Source organism: Schistocerca americana, chromosome 5 (genome assembly GCF_021461395.2).
Source record: "Schistocerca americana isolate TAMUIC-IGC-003095 chromosome 5, iqSchAmer2.1, whole genome shotgun sequence".
NCBI lineage: Eukaryota > Metazoa > Arthropoda > Insecta > Orthoptera > Acrididae > Schistocerca > Schistocerca americana.
In genome coordinates this window covers 435,315,260-435,337,465 of record NC_060123.1, presented here as the reverse complement: position 1 = coordinate 435,337,465, position 22,206 = coordinate 435,315,260, and the positions used below count along the sequence as shown (strand labels likewise).

The following is a 22,206-nucleotide window of genomic DNA, read 5'->3' as shown; positions in this document are numbered from 1 at the left end:
ACCCACATAAATCAGAGTATTCAAGGATATGTTGACTCATGATAGAACAAAATAATGGAAAAATATTAGGGCCTAAGTTTACGATGTGGGGATCGACCCAAGAATCCAAACCACACTAAGTACAAACCAGCAAAAAATGTTTCGACACAACTAAATGAATAAAGTTTATAATCATATCAATAAGTTCAATTATAAGCAAAGAGTAAGTGTCAGATGCAACTAGGCTCAGTCAATGGTTGTACGTTCTCTACACACACACACACACACACACACACACACACACACACACACACAGAGTCGCAATGAGCAGAGGTACCCAAAACAGAGCTAAGCATGAATCTGTTCACAGCCCAAGATCCAATCACATACAATATTGCAATACTCAGGATACATGCAGTCAAACAGAGTCATTAATTAGCTTTGAATAATGACACAATCCAGTACCTTGAGGATCAAAATCAGAGTATGAAAGCAGAAATGTATACATCTTATTATATTGTTTATACTAATAGATGTCTTCCACACTATTTTCTAATTGACCATACAAACTAGCCTATGTACACAAAGACCTAGAAGATTCATTCACAACTGATTAAAAAAAATTCATACTGATTTACAGTTACATAATGTATTGGAAAGCAATCCCCCTACTTGAAAGAAACATGCATTTATGCTGAAAAACACTGTCTTTAGCAGTCTTTGCTAACAATTCACCGAGCGAGGTAGCGCAGTGGTTAGACACTGGACTCGCATTCGGGAGGACGACGGTTCAATCCCGCGTCCGGCCATCCTGATTTAGGTTTTCTGTGATTTCCCTAAATCGCACCAGGCAAATGCCGGGATGGTTCCTTTCAAAGGGCACGGCCGACTTCCTTCCCCGTCCTTCCCTAATCTGATGAGACCGATGACCTCGCTGTCTGGTCTCCTTCCCCAAAACAACCCCCAACCTAACAATTCACAAATATCAGACACAACACAGATCCAGTCAACAGATGCTCAAGTACATTACCGATCACCCATGATCTTTTGCAAGTTGACTGGTTCAGTAGGGTACAGCCATATGGCAGAGTGGGAAGTGGATTCACCCACATCTTTCAGTTTCCTCCTTAGAGTTCTCATCATATGCTCCAACAGATAGGTAACTTCCTATCTAACATTCACATCAGATCCTGAAACATTGTTTTGTATACTAAATATGCTGTTCAATACCTTCTTCACATCACACAAGATATGTTCTCCTTAGTAACTTCAAAGTTTTGGCAGTTCAAATGTATGGTGAATGGTGGTACCTCTTCGGGAAATGGCAGAGACAGGAAAGGACACCATTCAGTGTGTATGCTTGGATGCCTCATTCAACATGTTGAAGAGGCTATTCCAGCAGCCATTGAGAGAACAGGATGCATCCAACTGCAGATTGTGGCACATGCTGGAACAAAAGGTGGCTGTCGTCTGGGCTCTGAAGTCATTCTGGGTCATTCCAGCAGCAGGCAGAGAAGGGTGAGAAGACTAGCCTTGCACATGGAGTTTTAAAAATGCTCACAATTTGCAGCATTGTCTCCAGAACTGAGTGTGGCCCTCTGGTTCTGAGTGAAGTGGAAAGACTGAACCAGAGACTTTGAAAGTTCTGTGACGTGTTTATATATATAAAAACAAAGATGAGGTGACTTACCGAACGAAAGTGCTGGCAGGTCGATAGACATACAAACAAACACAAACATACACACAAAATTCAAGCTTTCGCAACAAACTGTTGTCTCATCAGGAAAGAGGGAAGGAGAGGGAAAGACGAAAGGAAGTGGGTGTTAAGGGAGAGGGTAAGGAGTCATTCCAATCCCGGGAGCGGAAAGACTTACCTTAGGGGGAAAAAAGGACAGGTATACACTCGCACACACACACATATCCATCCACACATACTATATATATATACTGATGAGGCAACTGTTTGTTGCGAAAGCTGGAATTTGGTGTGTATGTTTGTGTTTGTTTGTGTGTCTATCGACCTGCCAGCACTTTCGTTCGGTAAGTCACCTCATCTTTTTATTTATATATATATATATATATATATATATATATATATATATATATATATATATATACATACATATATATATATATATATATATATATATATATCCCCCAGGCTGTGGCTAAGCCATGTCTCCGCAATATCCTTTCTTTCAGGAGTGCTAGTTCTGCATGTTTCGCAGAAGAGCTTCTGTAAAGTTTGGAAGGTAGGAGACAGGATACTGGCAGAAGTAGGGCTGTGAGTACCGGGCGTGAGTCGTGCTTCAGTAGCTCAGATGGTAGAGCACTTGCCCGCGAAAGGCAAAGGTCCCGAGTTCGAGTCTCGGTCGGGCACACAGTTTTAATCTGCCAGGAAGTTTCAAAACTTAATGGGGTCATTGTGGGGGTGTTGTGAGGGTGACACGGTATTAGAAGGTGGAAAGTGTAACATGAGGTGAAATGAAAATGAAAATAAAAATATATGGGGAGAGATAAAGGTGAACCGGAAAGTAACTGGCGATCTGGAATGAAAAAAGGCGAAAAGGTGTTGGTTACAGCTGGGCTATGTTGGACTTGGGTTGGTAGACAACGATGTGCATAAAGGTTAGGTGGTTGTGTTGCCGCCAAAACACGTTAAAGGACGGAGAAATTCGGGAAAATTTCGAAAAAACTGCGTGTAGTATATTAAAAGGAGTGGTTTTGTGGTGGCAGATTATGAAAATGAGGCTAACAATTGTCTGACGAAGAAATAATGACGTTAAAACCTGTGGGAAGCGGCTAAAAATTACGAAATATCGTATTCATGATCCATGGAACTAGTATTAATCTAATCTAATCTAAAAGTGATGTGGGAAAAACGGAAATGGAAATAAAGCGAAAGTTATTAGAACTGTCCGAAATGGTTGTTTAAAAGGTGAAAGGGACTGTTTGTGAACTAGAAACGGTGGATATTATAGCGGCGGTAGTTCTGAAAGCGTCAAAAAAAAATTTTTTTTGGTGTGGTTTGGAAGTGGGTTACGTATTATTGAGTATATATAGGCGGGATAAAATAGTATAGCAGATTACGGTAAAAAGGAGAAGGTGAATACAAAGTGAAACTACTGGCAAAAACAGAAAGAGAAAATAAGACGACAGAAAAGATTTCGAAATGCAACAGTGACATTAACAAACGTAATTGTTGGATTCAAATTAATGATATCAATATAATAGAGGGAAACATTCCACGTGGGAAAAATTATATATAAAAAGAAAAGATGAGGTGACTTACCGAACGAAAGTGCTGGCAGGTCGATAGACACACAAACAAACACAAACATACACACAAAATTCAAGCTTTCGCAACAAACTGTTGCCTCATCAGGAAAGAGGGAAGGAGAGGGAAAGACGAAAGGAAGTGGATTTTAAGGGAGAGGGTAAGGAGTCATTCCAATCCCGGGAGCGGAAAGACTTACCTTAGGGGGAAAAAAGGACGGGTGTACACTCGCACACACACACATATCCATCCACCTATAATAGGCATGCTGTTCTAATTTACGGTTGGCCTGTAGGAGGATGCTCTGAACAGCCGGTGTGGATGTGGGAGAGGAAAGATTGAGGACTTTTATTATGGATAGGAGTTGACGGGTGTGTTCATTGGCTGAGTTGATGTGTAGGTGAAGGATTAGGTGGGTGAGGACAATGGATTGTTCAGTTTGGAACTGGTATTGGGACTGATGGAAAGAAGGGTTGCAGCCAGAGATGGGAACTTTAAGTGTGAGGCCTTTGGGGGTAATGCCAAATGTCAGACAAGCCTGAGAAAACAGAATATGGGAGCGTAATCTGGCTAGGGCGAAGGCATGTTTGCGGAGGGAATGTAAATAAAACTTAATGGGGTCGTTGTGGGGGTGTTGTGAGGGTGACATGGTATTAGAAGGTGGAAAGTGTAACATGAGGCTGAAATGAAAATGAAAATACACTCCCGGAAATGGAAAAAAGAACACATTGACACCGGTGTGTCAGACCCACCATACTTGCTCCGGACACTGCGAGAGGGCTGTACAAGCAATGATCACATGCACGGCACAGCGGACACACCAGAAACCGCGGTGTTGGCCGTCGAATGGCGCTAGCTGCGCAGCATTTGTGCACCGCCGCCGTCAGTGTCAGCCAGTTTGCCGTGGCATACGGAGCTCCATCGCAGTCTTTAACACTGGTAGCATGCCGCGACAGCGTGGACGTGAACCGTATGTGCAGTTGACGGACTTTGAGCGAGGGCGTATAGTGGGCATGCGGGAGGCCAGGTGGACGTACCGCCGAATTGCTCAACACGTGGGGCGAGAGGTCTCCACAGTACATCGATGTTGTCGCCAGTGGTCGGCGGAAGGTGCACGTGCCCGTCGACCTGGGACCGGACCGCAGCGACGCACGGATGCACGCCAAGACCGTAGGATCCTACGCAGTGCCGTAGGGGACCGCACCGCCACTTCCCAGCAAATTAGGGACACTGTTGCTCCTGGGGTATCGGCGAGGACCATTCGCAACCGTCTCCATGAAGCTGGGCTACGGTCCCGCACACCGTTAGGCCGTCTTCCGCTCACGCCCCAACATCGTGCAGTCCGCCTCCAGTGGTGTCGCGACAGGCGTGAATGGAGGGACGAATGGAGACGTGTCGTCTTCAGCGATGAGAGTCGCTTCTGCCTTGGTGCCAATGATGGTCGTATGCGTGTTTGGCGCCGTGCAGGTGAGCGCCACAATCAGGACTGCATACGACCGAGGCACACAGGGCCAACACCCGGCATCATGGTGTGGGGAGCGATCTCCTACACTGGCCGTACACCACTGGTGATCGTCGAGGGGACACTGAATAGTGCACGGTACATCCAAACCGTCATCGAACCCATCGTTCTACCATTCCTAGACCGGCAAGGGAACTTGCTGTTCCAACAGGACAATGCACGTCCGCATGTATCCCGTGCCACCCAACGTGCTCTAGAAGCTGTAAGTCAACTACCCTGGCCAGCAAGATCTCCGGATCTGTCCTCCATTGAGTATGTTTGGGACTGGATGAAGCGTCGTCTCACGCGGTCTGCACGTCCAGCACGAACGCTGGTCCAACTGAGGCGCCAGGTGGAAATGGCATGGCAAGCCGTTCCGCAGGACTACATCCAGCATCTCTACGATCGTCTCCATGGGAGAATAGCAGCCTGCATTGCTGCGAAAGGTGGATATACACTGTACTAGTGCCGACATTGTGCATGCTCTGTTGCCTGTGTCTATGTGCCTGTGGTTCTGTCAGTGTGATCATGTGATGTATCTGACCCCAGGAATGTGTCAATAAAGTTTCCCCTTCCTGGGACAATGAATTCACGGTGTTCTTATTTCAATTTCCAGGAGTGTATAAATATATGGGGAGAGATAAAGGTGGAGTGGAAAGTAACTGGAGATCTGGTGTGAAAAAAAGGCGAAAAGGTGTTGGTTACAGCTGGGCTATGTTGGACTTGGGTTGGTAGACAACGATGTGCACGAAGGTTAGGTGGTTGTGTTGCCGCCAAAACACGTTAGAGGACGGGGAAATTCGGGAAAATTTCGAAAAAACTGCGTGTAATATATTAAAAGGAGTGGTTTTGTGGTGGCAGATTATGAAAATGAGGCTAACAATTGTCTGACGAAGAAATAATGATGTTAAAACCTGTGGGAAGCGGCTAAAAATTATCAGTGATGTGGGAAAAACGGAAATGGAAATAAAGCGAAAGTTATTAGAACTAGCCGAAATGGTTGTTTAAAAGGTGAAAGGAACTATTTGTGAACTGGAAATGGTGGATTTTATAGCGGCGGTAGTGTTGAAAGCGGCAAAAAAAATTTTTTTGGTTATGGTTTGGAAGTGGGTTACGTATTATTGAGTATATCTAGGCGGGATAAAATTGTATAGCAGATTACGGTAAAAAGGAGAAGGTGAATACAAAGTGAAACTACTGGCAAAAACAGAAAGAGAAAATAAGACGACAGAAAAGATTTCGAAATGCAACAGTGACAATAACAAACGAAATTATTGGGTTCACATTAATGATATCAATATAATAGGGGGAAACATTCCACGTGGGAAAAATATATCTAAAAACAAAGATGATGTGACTTACCGAATGAAAGCGCTGGCAGGTCGATAGACACACAAACAAACACAAACATACACACAAAATTCTAGCTTTTGCAACAAACGGTTGCCTCTGTATATGTCTGCTTGTGTCTGTATATGTGTGGATGGATATGTGTGTGTGTGTGTGAGAGTGTATACCCGTCCTTTTTCCCCCCTAAGGTAAGTCTTTCCGCTCCCGGGATTGGAATGACTCCTTACCCTCTCCCTTAAAACCCACATCCTTTCGTCTTTCCCTCTCCTTCCCTCTTTCCTGATGAGGCAACAGTTTGTTGCGAAAGCTTGAATTGTGTGTGTATGTTTGTGTTTGTTTGTGTGTCTTTCGACCTGCCAGCGCTTTCGTTTGGTAAGTCACATCATCTTTGTTTTTTATAAATTTTTCCCTCTGTCCAATTCAGATAATGATAGCTGTAGGAAACCCAGAAGTTTCAGTGTAAGGTCACACACGAGATTACGAAAATCCTAATGGTAAAGTGCCGAAGCATTTGCAACAAAGTGCCGAAGTGCTCATGAAAAGCAGTGAAGCGCACATAATACTAGGTACAGAAAGCTGGTTGAAACCTGGAATTGATAGCAGTGAGTTTTGGGGAAAATTTAAGGGTATATCAAGAGTATAGGCAAATGTGAAATAGAGGTGGTGTATTTGTTGCAGTAGACAAGAAACTTAAATCGACTGAGGTAGAAATTGAAGCTGCATGTGAAATTGTCTGGGCAAGACTCAGTTTCAGAGGTGGGCATAAAATGATAATAGGATTCTTCTATCACCCACCAGACTCATCTCCTGATGTAACCGAGAACTTTAAAGAAAACTTCAGTTTACTTATACGTAAGTTACCCAGTCATACTGTAACAATCAGTGGAGACTTTAATCGTCCAACAATTAATTGGAAAAATTATGGTTTTGTTAGTGGTGGGTGTCATAAGACAACCTGTGAAACTTCACTAAATGCCTTCTCTGTAAACTATCTAGATCAGAGTTAGTTTGTTGTTGTTGTTGTTGTTGTTGTTGTTGTGGTCTTCAGTCCTGAGAGTGGTTTGATGCAGCTCTCCATGCTACTCTATCCTGTGCAAGCTTCTTCATCTCCCAGTACCTACTGCAACCTACATCCTTCTGAATCTGTTTAGTGTATTCATCTCTTGGTCTCCCTATACGATTTTTACCCTCCATGCTGCCCTCCAATGCTAAATTTGTGATCCCTTGATGCCTCAAAACATGTCCTACCAACCGATCCCTTCTTCTAGTCAAGTTGTGCCACAAACTTCTCTTCTCCCCAATCCTATTCAATACCTCCTCATTAGTTACGTGACCTACCCACCTTATCTTCAGCATTCTTCTGTAGCACCACATTTCAAAAGCTTCTATTCTCTTCTTGTCCAAACTAGTTATCGTCCATGTTTCACTTCCATACATGGCTACACTCCTTACAAATACTTTCAGAAACGACTTCCTGACACTTAAATTTATACTCGATGTTAACAAATTTCTCTTCTTCAGAAACACTTTCCTTGCCATTGCCAGTCTACATTTTATATCCTCTCTACTTCGACCATCATCAGTTATTTTAATCCCTAAATAGCAAAACTCCTTTACTACTTTAAGTGTCTCATTTTCTAATCTAATTCCCTCAGCATCACCCGATTTAATTTGACCACATTCCATTATTCTCGTTTTGTTTTTGTTGATGTTCATCTTATATCCTCCTTTCAAGACACTGTCCATTCCGTTCAACTGCTCTTCCAAGTCCTTTGCTGTCTCTGACGTAATTACAATGTCATCGGCGAACCTCAAAGTTTTTACTTCTTCTCCATGAATTTTAATACCTACTCCGAATTTTTCTTTTGTTTCCTTTACTGCTTGCTCAATATACAGATTGAATAACATCGGGGAGAGGCTACAACCCTGTCTCACACCTTTCCCAACCACTGCTTCCCTTTCATGCCCCTCGACTCTTATAACTGCCATCTGATTTCTGTACAAATTGTAAATAGCCTTTTGCTCCCTGTATTTTATACCTGCCACCTTCAGAATTTGAAAGAGAGTATTCCAGTTAACATTGTCAAAAGCTTTCTCTAAGTCTACAAATGCTAGAAACGTAGGTTTGCCTTTTCTTAATCTTTCTTCTAAGATAAGTCGTAAGGTTAGTATTGCCTCACGTGTTCCAACATTTCTACGGAATCCAAACTGATCTTCCCCGAGGTCCGCTTCTACCAGTTTTTCCATTCGTCTGTAAAGAATTCGCGTTAGTATTTTGCAGCTGTGACTTATCAAACTGATAGTTCGGTAATTTTCACATCTGTCAGCACCTGCTTTCTTTGGGATTGGAATTATTATATTCTTCTTGAAGTCTGAGGGTATTTCGCCTGTCTCATACATCTCGCTCACCAGATGGTAGAGTTTTGTCATGACTGGCTCTCCCAAGGCCATCAGTAGTTCTAATGGAATGTTGTCTACTCCCGGGGCCTTGTTTCGACTCAGGTCTTTCAGTCCTCTGTCAAACTCTTCACGCAGTATCTTATCTCCCATTTCTTCTTCATCTACATCCTCTTCCATTTCCATAATATTGTCCTCAAGTACATCGCCCTTGTATAAACCCTCTATATACTCCTTCCACCTTTCTGCTTTCCCTTCTTTGCTAAGAACTGGGTTTCCATCTGAGCTCTTAATATTCATACAAGTGGCTCTCTTTTCTCCAAAGGTCTCTCTAATTTTCCTGTAGGCAGTATCTGTCTTGCCCCTAGTGAGACAAGCCTCTATATCCTTACATTTGTCCTCTAGTCATCCCTGCTTAGCCATTTTGCACTTCCTGTCGATCTCATTTTTGAGACGTTTGTATTCCTTTTTGCCTGCTTCATTTACTGCATTTTTATATTTTCTCCTTTCAACAATTAAATTCGGTATTTCTTCTGTTACCCAAGGATTTCTATTAGCCCTCGCCTTTTTACCTACTTGATCGTCTGCTGCCTTCACTACTTCATCTCTCAGAGCTACCCATTCTTCTTCTACTGTATTTCTTTCCCCCATTCCTGTCAATTGTTGCCTTATGCTCACCCTGAAACTCTGTACAACCTCTGGTTCTTTCAGTTTATCCAGGTCCCATCTCCTTAGATTCCCACCTTTTTGCAGTTTCTTCAGTTTCAATCTGCAGTTCATAACCAATAGATTGTGGTCAGAGTCCACATCTGCCCCTGGAAATGTCTTACAATTTAAAACCTGGTTCCTAAATCTCTGTCTTACCATTATATAATCTATCTGATACCTTTTAGTATCTCGAGGATTCTTCCAGGTATACAACCTTCTTTTATGATTCTTGAACCAAGTGTTAGCTATGATTAAGTTATGCTCTGTGCAAAATTCTACAAGGCGGCTTCCTCTTTCATTTCTTCCCCCCAATCCATATTCACATACTATGTTTCCTTCTATCCCTTTTCCTACTGACGAATTCCAGTCACCCATGACTATTAAATTTTTGTCTCCCTTCACTACCTGAATAATTTCTTTGACCTCGTCATACATTTCAACTATTTCTTCATCATCTGCAGAGCTAGTTGGCATATAAACTTGTACTACTGTAGTAGGCATGGGCTTTGTGTCTATTTTGGCCACAATAATGCGTTCACTATGCTGTTTGTAGTAGCTAACCCGCACTCCTATTTTTTTATTCATTATTAAACCTACTCCTGCATTACCCCTATTTGATTTTGTATTTATAACCCTGTAATCCCCTGACCAAAAGTCTTGTTCCTCCTGCCACCGAACTTCACTAATTCCCACTATATATAACTTTAACCTATCCATTTCCCTTTTTAAATTTTCTAACCTACCTGCCCGATTAAGGGATCTGACATTCCACGCTCCGATCCGTAGAACGCCAGTTTTCTTTCTCCTGATAACGACGTCCTCTTGAGTAGTCCCCGCCCGGAGATCCGAATGGGGGACTATTTTACCTCCGGAATATTTTACCCAAGAGGACGCCATCATCATTTAATCATACAGTAAAGCTGCATGTCCTCGGGAAAAATTACGGCTGTAGTTTCCCCTTGCTTTCAGCTGTTCGCAGTACGAGCACAGCAAGGCCGTTTTGGTTATTGTTGCAAGGCCAGATCAGTCAATCATCCAGACTGTTGCCCCTGCAACTACTGAAAAGGCTGGTGCCCCTCTTCAGGAACCACATGTTTGTCTGGCCTCTCAACAGATACCCCTCCGTTGTGGTTGCACCTACGGTACGGCCATCTGTATCGCTGAGGCAGAGTTAGTTAGGAACCCCATTCATGATGGAAATATACTGGATCTAATGGCAACAAATAGACCTGACCTCTTTGAGGATGTCCACATCAACACTGGTATCTGTGACCATGATGTGGCTGTAGCAACAATGGTTACCAAAGTACAAAGGACAACTAAAACACGCAGAAAGGGTATGTGTTCAGTAAACTAGATAAAAAAAGTCAGTAGTGTTATATCTCAATAAGGAACTTGAAACTTTCAGCACAGGGCAGGATCATGTAGAGGAACTCTGGCTGAAGTTTAAAAGAACAGTTGACCATGTGCTGGATAGATATGTATCTATTAGAATGGTCTGTAATGGCAGGGAATCTCCATGGCATATAGTCACTGTAAAGAAACTTCTAAAGCAACAGAGATTACTGCGTAAAAGGTGTAAAACAAGGTGTAGGGCTGTAGATATAGAGATATTGAATGAAACACATTTGGCTGTCAAGAGAGCAATGCGTGATACTTTCAATGACTACCGTAGCAGAATACTGGCAGGTGATCTTTCACAGAACCCAAAGAAATTATGGTCGTACGGAAAGGTTGTTAATGGCACTAAAGTTAGTGTCCAATCCCTAATGAAAGAGATAGGAATTGAAGTTGAGGGCGAGCAAAGCAAAAGCTGAAATACTTAGCTCTGTTTTCAAGTGAAAAACCAGGAGAATTGCCCCAATCTAATGCCCGTACCACTCAAAAGATGAATGAAATAAGTATTAGCGTCAGTGGTCTTGAGAAACAGATGAAATCATTAAAATTGAACAAAGCTCCAGGCCCCAATGGAATCCCTGTCAGATTCTATATTTAATTTGTGTCTGAGATAGCTGCTCTTATAACTGTAATCTATTGTCAACCACTTGAACAAAAAACTGAGCCCAATTGTTGGAAACAGGCACAGGTCACACCTGTCTACAAGAAGGGTGGAAGAAGTGATCTGCAAAATTACTGTCCAATATCGTTGACATCACTCTATTGTAGGATCTTTGAACATATTGTAAGCTCAAACATAATGAGGTATCTTAAACAGAATTATCTCCTCAATGCCAACCAGCATGGATTTCGAAAACATCGATCACGTGGATCCCAACCTGCACTTTTGTCACATGACATACTGAAAGCTTTGGATCAAGATGCTGTATTTCTTGATTTCCAAAAATCATTTGACTCAGTACCACACCTATGCTTATCTTAAAAAGAGCAATCATATGGGGTATCAAGTGAAATTTGTGACTGGATTGAGGATTTTTTGGTAGAGAGGATGCAACATGTTATCTGCGATGGAGAGTATTCGTCAGATGTAAAAGTAACATCTGGTATGCCCCTGGGAAGTGTGCTGGGACCCTTTCTGTTCATGTTGTATATTAATGATCTGGCAGACAATATTAATAGTAGAACTGGGCTTTTTGCAGATGGTTCAGTTATCTATAATGAAGTACTATCTGAAAGAAGCAACATGAATATTCGGTTAGATCTTGACAAGATTTCAAAATGGTGCAGAGATTGGCAACTTGCTTTAAGTATCCAGAAATGTAAAAGAGTGCACTTCACAAAATGAAAAAATGTAGTATCCTATGACTATAATATCAATGAGTTAGTGTTGGAATTGGACAACTTATACAAATAGCTGGATATAACACTTTGTAGGGATATGAAATGAAATGATCACATGCGTTCAGTCATGGGTCAAGCAGGTGGTAAACTTCAGTTATTGGTAGAATACTGGGGAAGTGTAATCATTCTACAATGGAGAGTGCTTACAAATCACTCATGTGACCAGTTCTAGAATATTGCTCAAGTGTGCGGGACTCATACCAGATAGAACTAACAGGGGATATTGAACATGTACAGAGAAGGGAAGCACAAATGGTCACAGGTTTGTTTAATCCTTGAGAGAGTGTCACAGAGATACTGAAGGGACTAAACTGGAAGACTCTTGAAGACAGATGTGAAGTATCCCAAGAAAGTCTATTAACAAAGTTTCAAGAACTGGCTTTAAATGATTAGTTTAGGAATATACTACAACCCCCTACATATTACTCACATAGGGATCATGAAGATAAGATTAGAATAAATATTGCATGCACAGAGGCACTCAAACGATCATCCTTCCCATGTTGCATATGTGAATGGAACAGAAAGGTATCCTAGTAACTGATACAATGGGACATACCCTCTGCCGTGCACCTCACACTGATTTGCAGAGTATAGATGTAAATGAAGATGTAGATGGCACTGATTAAAGCAAATATCAAAAAGAGAAAAATGAATTCCAAAAATTTTCTAGTGACTTGCAGACTGCAGTGGACGAAGTTCCTGGCAAAAATTGTGAAAATTATAGCAGAGTTGAATTGTAGTGCAAGTACAAGTGACATCAAGTCAGTCAAAAGAGTCAAGGCTGTAATGGTGTCACATATGACTGTGCCTTAAAGACACAAAAACTACCAAAAATGTTCTAAATGTCAAAAATAAGTGTACAAAATTCTTTCCTTTCACAAAAAAGTACATTTTGACTGTGAAGAGTGAAAATAAGTCCCATCATTTAAAATAGGATACTTTTCATGGTTTTAGTTGATTCATTCATGTATCTACTGCCACATTTTTATTGAAAGTCATTGTTTATTTTTCTCTTTCTAGTTTACTTAATCAATCATTATTTGATCTCGAAACATGTTTCTGAATATTATTGAGATTTTATTTGTTTTTTAAGTTCATTCCAAAAACTCTGTTTAAAAGGATGTAGCAGCCTTAATTGTTAGTAAGATTGTGTTTTCTTTTTTAATACAGATTGTATTTTCATAAATAGAAACCTTTGTTCTAGTGATTGCTTCACAGTAGCTTAGAGAAACGTAGAAATAAATAAGTTTCAGATGGTTATCATTTTTTGGGGTGAAAACTATCCCATGAATTTACTAATCTCAGTCTGAATAGGTAGTGTAGTTAAGGGTTAATTACTGCCAGAAGTTAATATATAATTTAGCGTATATGAATATGTTTTGGCTGCATCCAAGGAAGAGAAATTGTAAAACTACTACAGAAAATTTTTACGTTCATAATTTTTCTTGTCTAATGATGAAGTCTCAACATTTTACTGTTCTGCAATACTGAGTAGGTATATTTAAATAAAGGTGAGTACAGATGATAAAAGCTTGGGAAACAAAATTATGTCAGTCAGTGGAATGTACAGGACAGCATATAAATGAGGATAGATCAAGTAAAGAGAAACACTGAGCAACAGGTTCGCATGTAGAAAATATTGATAACAGTTGAACTTTCAAGCAAAACCCTTCTTGAGAGAACTAACACACACACACACACACAAACAAACAGAGCGAGCTGAAAAAAACTTTTCCTAAATCTCAACTAGTTACCATTGTTTCTTATCTGCTTGACACTCAGCAGCTTCTATTTGAAGAGTGGTGATTTGTCCTCATGCATATATTGAAAGATTAAAGTGAACAGTGTGTGTATGTGTGTGTGTGTGTGTGTGTGTGTGTGTGTGTTTCTGTGTATGTGTGTGTGTTTTTTTGTGAGGGCATGTGCGTGTGCTTGCATAACATTAAATTCAAAATACATACTCCTCATGAATCAGTGGACTAAATGAAGTTTAATTGTGTGCACTGACAAATAAATAGGACATTTAATAGAGGGTTTGTTGTTGTTCTTATTTCCAGTAAGAACATTTTCACAAGCCATAGTTTCATGATGTCAAGATAACATAAAGCAAACTGGACTTTTGCACACATTTTCATGACTGTATGCATTTTAATGAAATTAGAACATTTCTAGAAATAAATCATAGCACAACTAGGACATATATGTTAAGGAAGAAATAAATATTTATGTAATTCTGCATTAATTTTATCATATCTTCATTTTATTTTCAATAGGTATGCAAGAGTCATTTATAATATGTGTTCATGAAAGCACACAGAAAACTGTGAACCCATATTTCTGTGATAAAGAAAGCAGGCCAGAAACATTATATCGAACATGTAATGAATTTCCATGTCCTCCTCGATGGAATTATTCTGAGTATCAAGCTTGTTCTAAGCCTTGTGGCATTGGTATAAGAACAAGAGAAGTAACGTGCATCCATGAGGTAACAAGAGGAGGAAGTAATACAATCATTGTGCCAAATAGCATGTGTCCTCAACCACCTCCTCCTAACAGACAGTATTGCAACATTGTGGACTGTCCTGTGAAGTGGCACACTGGTACCTGGTCTAAGGTCAGTAATGGCATAAATATAATTTAAAGTATCACTTTTCTAAATAAGAATTAGTTACATATTTAATATTTAAATATTTTGTTTTTCATGGATGAAATATCAATACCTATTTTTGGCTACAGCATTATATTTTCAATTAAACAATAAAATCACAAATGAAAGCTTCAAACATAAATGAAAGTTGGGGGAAAACATAATGTAAGGGAGCTGCTCAAGAACAGAAACTGACCATCAATCTTTTATAACTTTGTGTAGGAGAGAAAATGTAAACAAAATTGCAAAATGTAATGACTTTGCCACATTCCTGAAAGGTGGCCCTTCTTAACGGCATCTAATGAATGAATGAATAAATAAACATAAAACAGGATAACTTGAATAAGCTCATGAACTGTGAGCCACACATAGGAACATACGGCACGGATTATTGGGAAATCAAAATTGGCAATAATCTTAATCATTGCTTAAAGAGCTTCTACCTACATTTTCATCTTGGATAACCAAAGAATTTTTTTCTCTTAGTTTAATATTTACCTTAAAGCTGCATTAAATGTACTTCATGGATAAATGTCGATGTTCTTAATGTTCTTTGTAAAAGTAAACTCCTAGTTTCTGTGCCCTTCAAGACATTCGTTCACTAGGAGAAAATGCTGTAAGACAGATGAAGGTCTGCATTGTATTACACTTTAGATTCAACTTCTGGAACATTAACAATGATTTTTTTCTAACCATGTGTCTTTCTGTCCCTTTTTTAATCTGTAATTTCTTGTCTTATTGACCTGTTGTTTCCACCCAGCTTATTATTAGTACCTTTTTTCTCTTTTGTGTGTTTCTCATGTGCTACAACCTAAAGGAGCTGGAAGTATTACAGCTTGTCTATACATGGTGCATCTACTGCTGTAGGCTTTAAAGTAACTTTACATCAACTCTAGTATATCTTTCTTTACTTTTGCAATTTGACTTATTCCAAACATAGCTTTACACTCAAACCACTCTGAAGAACCAGCCGCAAAAGAGCACATCATCCATTACCCAATGTCACCTTGGACTAGAGCAACTTAACTCATTCAGGTATTTGTGGCAATATGATACGGAATAATCATACAGGCTCAGACATAGATAAAGCAGGTAGCCGATTTTTGTTCATGTGGAATGTAGCTAGATCACCTGATGTCGCTAGGGAAACCAAATAGCTGGTGCATCATTACTGTCAACTGGTGTGATGAACTACCTGGAGGGTGCTTGTAATCAGGAGTGACTTCTGGTGATACCACACAAGAATTCTCCATGTAAGCTGGTCCAGGGTGGGTCTGAGTCAGTTGTGAAGTGATCTGTAGAGTTCACTGCGAGTATGCTATCAGCTTGGGTAATGTGCTTATATTGTGAACTCGGTTCCTCATAGACACATAGGCTTAACTTTGTTAAGGCATGGACTGGGCTTTGCTTTGGAATGTGAACTTAAGATAGCCTGTACAGTTTCTGAGCAGCATCTTCTATATCTCCCTTGTTGTGAATAAACTGGGCAAGCCTCTGTTGGTAATGTCCATATATCATATTTTATCAAAGTGGCAATGACTCGGGACCTGTCAAGTGTAAAAATTGGACCTTGAATAATTGTGAGAGTTTTCAACCATGGAACACTGGTAACTAGTACTAACATAAGCCACACAGAGTTATCAGAAGCTAACAACAACTGTATTATAAGCAAGCATTAATGAATGTACCAGGAACAAATCCTGTCTCACTCATGTTTATGGCTTTTCCACAGTTTAACCAACAACATGAAGAGCGGGACGCTTACCATGTTCTTGTCTGGAAATCCTGAACTCATCACATAATATAAAAATTAGGGCCTACCCAGGCATACCTTAGTTGTCTATAATATTTTTTTATGTTACAAGTAGATTATTTGACAAAAAAAAAAAAAAAAAAAAAAAAAAAAAAAAAAAAAAAAAAAAAAACAGTTAAACAGTTATTGCCGTCAGGTTAGAATTTTTGCAGTGAAAAAAGGACCCAAAGCCATCTTATGTGGATTGGGCTGCCGACCTACAGGAGCTAAGTAGGAATCACAATTTGTGAAGTTCCTCTTCGATTGCACACTTCTTTGACAATTGCTCTTCTCCTTTTCAGTGATGAATTCTTTCTGCATTAGTATTAGCTGTTGACCAGTTGGGTGAAGTTCATTAAGCATAATGGACTAGATTTATTATTTCCATTGTTGCAAGGTATTATCCAATTGCAGTAGCAAAATAATGCCAAAGGACTTGAATAGAACCTCAGCTTTCGTGAATGCTTCAATGTTGGATGGCTTTCCCTACAAGCGAATTACTGGCCACAATTCCTCTGATTTACAATCATAAAAGTCAGTACACTACTTGGCTTTCTATTAAACACTTCATCCGATGAAGTATTCATGTCCAATCACATCTTTAGATTCCATATTAATCACTGGTGTGCCTCAAAAGCAAGAAACTGTGAAACTCTCTGTTGAACCTAGAGATGCTTAGCCACACATTGTTGCTCCTCACAGAGCTGGTATTCATTCCAATATCGATTGAGATGCGGCAATGGTGACCTCTCATCCCTGGAACACTTAAATTTCCAGCTTTGTAATCCTCTGCAAATGAATAATCCACGGTAAATTACACCGACTTGCCTGCTTTGTACAGCATGGCTGGAAGGGCACACATGTCTGAGCCAAATTTCTTCTCTTCTGGCCACAGCAGCAACTGCTACACCTAAATCAAGGGTTTCTGTTCTGGATCTCACTTGAGGACCACTGTCACATCTTGATTCCACATTCTCTTCAGCTGCAAGTACTGTGCCTCCGCAACATCACCCGCTGAGGCATGTCACATATGAAAAGTTTGGCGTGACAACATTTAGTCTTGGCAAATATTGACTCCAACATCACAGACCTTGTCCAGCAATGTTCCATCAAGTTGCACCTCACTGTGGTTTTCTAACTGCCCCAATGCTGCAGAGCCATGGGAGCATAACAAGTAGCTTTTTTAAATGATCTCATGTTGCTTTTAGCTGTTAGTTTTTTTTGTTTTATTATTGTAATTTCAGCGTTTTGGGTCATTTTCAAGCAGCTACAAAATGAAATACAACATATTGAGAACAGTGTAGTATGGGATTAACAGTATGCACAACAGTTATCATTTTGTTGACATTTGTTTACTTACAAGATTTTTGACATACAGGTTGACTGACATGGGGCACAGTTTACAGTGAAATATTCATGCACATCAAAGAGCAACCAGTTAATGATACCAGTCAGTTATCAATTAGATAACCATTTTATGTAATGTAATTTTGAGTGGACTGTGTATATCATGACAGGGTGACACATCTTAAGAAATGTACGCTTATAATACATTAGAGTAAATGTCAAAAACAACAGAGAAAATTTTTATTTCTGAGGTCTGTTTGTTTATTGAGTGTATATTGTGGTGGTTCTTTAAACGTGCTAATGCTCTGATAATAGAAATCATTGATGTTATAAAAAAGAACCTACTCAAACATAATTAAATTGGAATAGCCAAAACTGATGAAATTATTCAGTTGTTACAATTGATATTGTCTTTCAAGTATTTTAAATTGCAAATTGAGATGTATTCACAACAGGGTGGTGTTGCCATGGGCAGTTTATTGCTAGCACACTAGCAGATATTTATGTAAATGATGTAGAGAACCATTTCTGTGAAAAATGTATTAACACGACTAAGAAGATTTTATATAATGATCTGTAGGAAGGTGATAATCTTGTTCTTTTAATGGTACAACTACTGAAATCAAAAGTATGCTTTCAGAATTTAACAGTGTCCATCCAAATATTGGCTTTACTGTGGAACTAGACAAGCAATTTTTTAGATTCATCAGTGATACAAAATGACAATGGCACCAATACATTTGGAATATTTTGGAAATCAACGTGCACTGACAGTATAAACTGTATATAACTGTTCATGCCATGCAGAAATACATAAGGAAGTCTGATTTTACTACATGACAACAGAATAATTAAGCTCCCTTTAGAACAGAGTGAAATTATCAAAGATTTGTGGTTATCACCTATGGGTGGTCAGTAATAACTTGCACTGAGTATCTTATATACATTTATTAAGCACTGAGACATAGGACAAAAGCAGTTCAAAGAGGTCGAGTCAAATATAGAGTGCTCTGTGCCAGAGATGCCACAGCGCCACAGAGCCGACCCTCCCCCCTTCCCCCCCTGTAGTGTGGAGCATGGCGGAGGGAAGCTTGATCACTCAAATTCGTAACCATCGTGCCAGCGCAGCGGTCATTGACAGCAGCCGGCACGAGAAGTAGGTACGTTGGAAACTGTGCTGCAAGGGTCCTGTGTGGTCAACTGCTGTGTAGGAGGAGATATGTCAGTCAAAGGCAGGTTGGTGGTGTCGGGAAGCAGACTGACAGTGACGGGAGCCAAGTCAGAAGCGTTGGAAGGCAGGTCGGAGAGTGACCACACCAGTTTCAGGCTATTAACAGACACAGGCTGTGGTCATCCATGTAGTTGAATAATGAACGTGTTTGCTCCCTGACGTAACACGCAGTGAGGTCCCAAATAAGGTGGCTGCAAGGCTGCTTGCATGGAGTTGTCACACAGCATCACAAATTCACATGATGCAAGGTCCTTGTGGACGAACACAGGCAGAGTGGAGTGAGGGCGTGGCAAGAGGAGTGTAGAGGCATGCAACATGTGCACGTACCCATTCAACCAGAGCCGGAAGATCCATAGTATCAGCCGACGGTGAACCCTCCACGAACTCTGTTGGAAGAAGGAGGGGTTCGCCGTAGAGAATCTCAGAGAGCGATGCGTTCAAGTCGTCTTTATGGGCCGAGCGAATGCCCAGCAGGACCCAAGGGAGGGCCTCAGACCATCAGCCGTCATAACACATAAGCATGGCCTTGAGAGTGCAATGCCACCATTCGACCAGGCCGTTCGTCTGTGGGTGGTAAGCCGTGATGTGGAATTTAGCAACACTGGAGAGTTCACACAGTCATGTAGAGAGCTTGGGCCCAAACTGTCGTCCCTGTGCCACAGTTCCGCCCACTTTATTTCTTCATTTGTTGTCCTCGGTGTCAATGTACTGCGTTACTACACTGGCTGAAAAATGTGGTTTGTAATTTGGACACTGACTACGGTAAATAATGTAGCCGACTGATGCACAGTTACGTTTCACTGTCTTTTACTGTCACTTTTCACAACCCCCGATATACACATTTAATACATGGCCATTGCACTATTGTTATACTTACCATAAGCCTCCTTAATATTTAGCACGTGGACCTCCACATACTGCTACAATAGTTTACAATTGAACATCTATGAGCAGTGAAAGCATAACCAAATAATTCACTGTTCTTTCGGAATAATCAGGTACATATGGAACAGACACCGTCGTTTGTTTTACACACAGCCTAATAGTTTAACACTTGTTCCACAGTTAAGTTGACGCATTGTTGTTGTTTTAACCAACACAGGTTTCTCGTCTGAAACTCAGCCATGGACTGACTGTCTCGTGACCAAAAATCGGGCCCTATTATATATCATCACAATAATAGGTACTGAAACTACACATTGTTCAAAGTGTAATTTACAGAAATTACAATTAAAACTTAACTCATTCAATTAACTGAATACATAGAAAAATTCCTTCCTTTTAACAGTTTTGTCTATTACAAGGTTTAGGCCGAATTATTTGTTTAAATGGTGAAATTGACATATATCATTACGCAAACAATACTTTTGACAAAACGGTTAACTACTTTGGAATTAATTAAGGGCTGGCTTTGTTCACATGTTTTTTAATAGAGCCAAATAAATACTTTAAAATTACTAGCATTTCGTCTTCCAAATGTTTACAGTTATTGCAGAATTTATATTTGTTTAAATGTCAACAATAGAATTTAAGTTACAAAACAATTACTGATTTCACCCTATAATGAAAGATACTAACTAGCAATAGTCAAAATAAATTATAAAATCAATTACATACATAAAACTAAGCACAAAATTTGATCTGGTATTATATTCTTTAAAACTGAGGGCCAACCTTTCTCTATTATGAAAATGCAGATTATACTCACGTATGTTAATCGTAGTCCAGTAAATGAAAAAATGAATTTAAGGAGGCAAATGGCAAAACAAGAGGGGAATTAAAATATCTCAGTTTTCTTAGTCACACCTGGTCAGTCGTGAGAGACGGGACAGCCGAACTAGCAACCCATGCCGAGATGAAAGAACGAGCAATGGTCTCAAACATGATGTCAACAAGAGGGTCCACCTTGACCCAGTGGGTTATGCGGTCGATGATCAATAAGATGTATCTGTACTCCTCAGAAAGGGGGAGGGGACCAACGACGTCGATGTGGACGTGCCGAAGGTGCCCTCTTGGAACATCAAACTTGCCTAATGGAGGTTGAGTGTTCCTGCCGACCTTGCTACGCTGCCATGGTACGCATACGTGGATCCAAGTGCAGCAGTCATGCTTCACGCCGGGCCAGACAAAGCGCTCAGTAACAAGTCTCATCATCGTTTGCGTTACAGGGTGAGCCAACCCGTGCAAAGCAGTAAAGACACTGTGACAAAGGGCAGTAGGGACCAGGTGGCGGGGAGTGCCCGTAGAGATGTCGCAAAGGACTGGCGTCATCAACCCATGTAGGATATGAGGTTGGACAGAGAGCGATGACTCGTTGTCTGAAATTAATCACTGTATATCGTCATCTTCGGCTTGAAGTCAGGCGAGCTCTTCCAGATTCAGTGTTGCGGTTAGTACGCAGATTTGGGATAGGTAGTCTGCCACAACATTCTCTGCGCCGTGGATATAGCATGTGCTGACAGATGTAGTCCATATGGTGGAAATGCCTTGGCAGAAAGTCTTTAGCTGGGTTATGAATAGCATCCACGAGAGGCTTGTGATCTGAGTAGATCGTGAAAGGTCGCCCCTCTATGTCACTACAGAAGTGTTTAATCACCTCGTACACAGTGAGGAGCTCACGATCGAAAGCCAACCACTTACACTGGCTCTTAGTCAGTTTCTCTGAAAAAATAAATGCATTGAGCATAGGTTTGCCCCGTCCAACTTCTGTTTCCCAGTGGTGTTTTTGCCAGAGTGGGTGTCAGTGAGGGCCATTTGGATGGAGGCAACTTGAGGAACATGGTGGCTGTAAAAGTTTGTCATACCCAGAAAATGACAGAGCTGAGCATAATCACAGGAAGACGAAGAATGAGTATGGTTTCGACACAAGAATTCGTCAGACGGAGGCCGTCGGCAGAGACACTATGGCCTGGGAAGGTAACTGATATGGAACAGAGTTGAGATTTATCATGGTTGATCACCATGCCATTGGCAGTGAGAACCAAATGGACTGCATCGAGGTGAACTTGATGCTCCTCAGCAGTGGAGGAAAAGATCAGTATATCATCTAAGTAAGCATAAGCAAGTGGCAGAGGTAGCAAAATGGAATCAATGACCTGCCGCCATGTCTGCCTAGCATTTTTCAGTCCGTAAGGCATGTAACTGTATTCAAATAGGCCAAAGGAAGTGCCATTAC

The 22,206-nt window shown here is 40.6% G+C and overlaps 1 protein-coding gene across 1 annotated transcript in view; it reads left to right on the top strand.

The window, feature by feature from the left end:
• The window catches only part of LOC124615735 (protein madd-4-like), a 325,617-nt gene that overhangs the window by 164,473 nt on the left and 138,938 nt on the right, over window positions 1-22,206 (top strand). Inside the window, exon 11 of the mRNA XM_047143810.1 lies at window positions 14,288-14,628. Within this exon, the coding sequence (XP_046999766.1) occupies window positions 14,288-14,628 (341 nt within the window). The remainder of the gene's footprint in view (window positions 1-14,287; window positions 14,629-22,206) is intronic.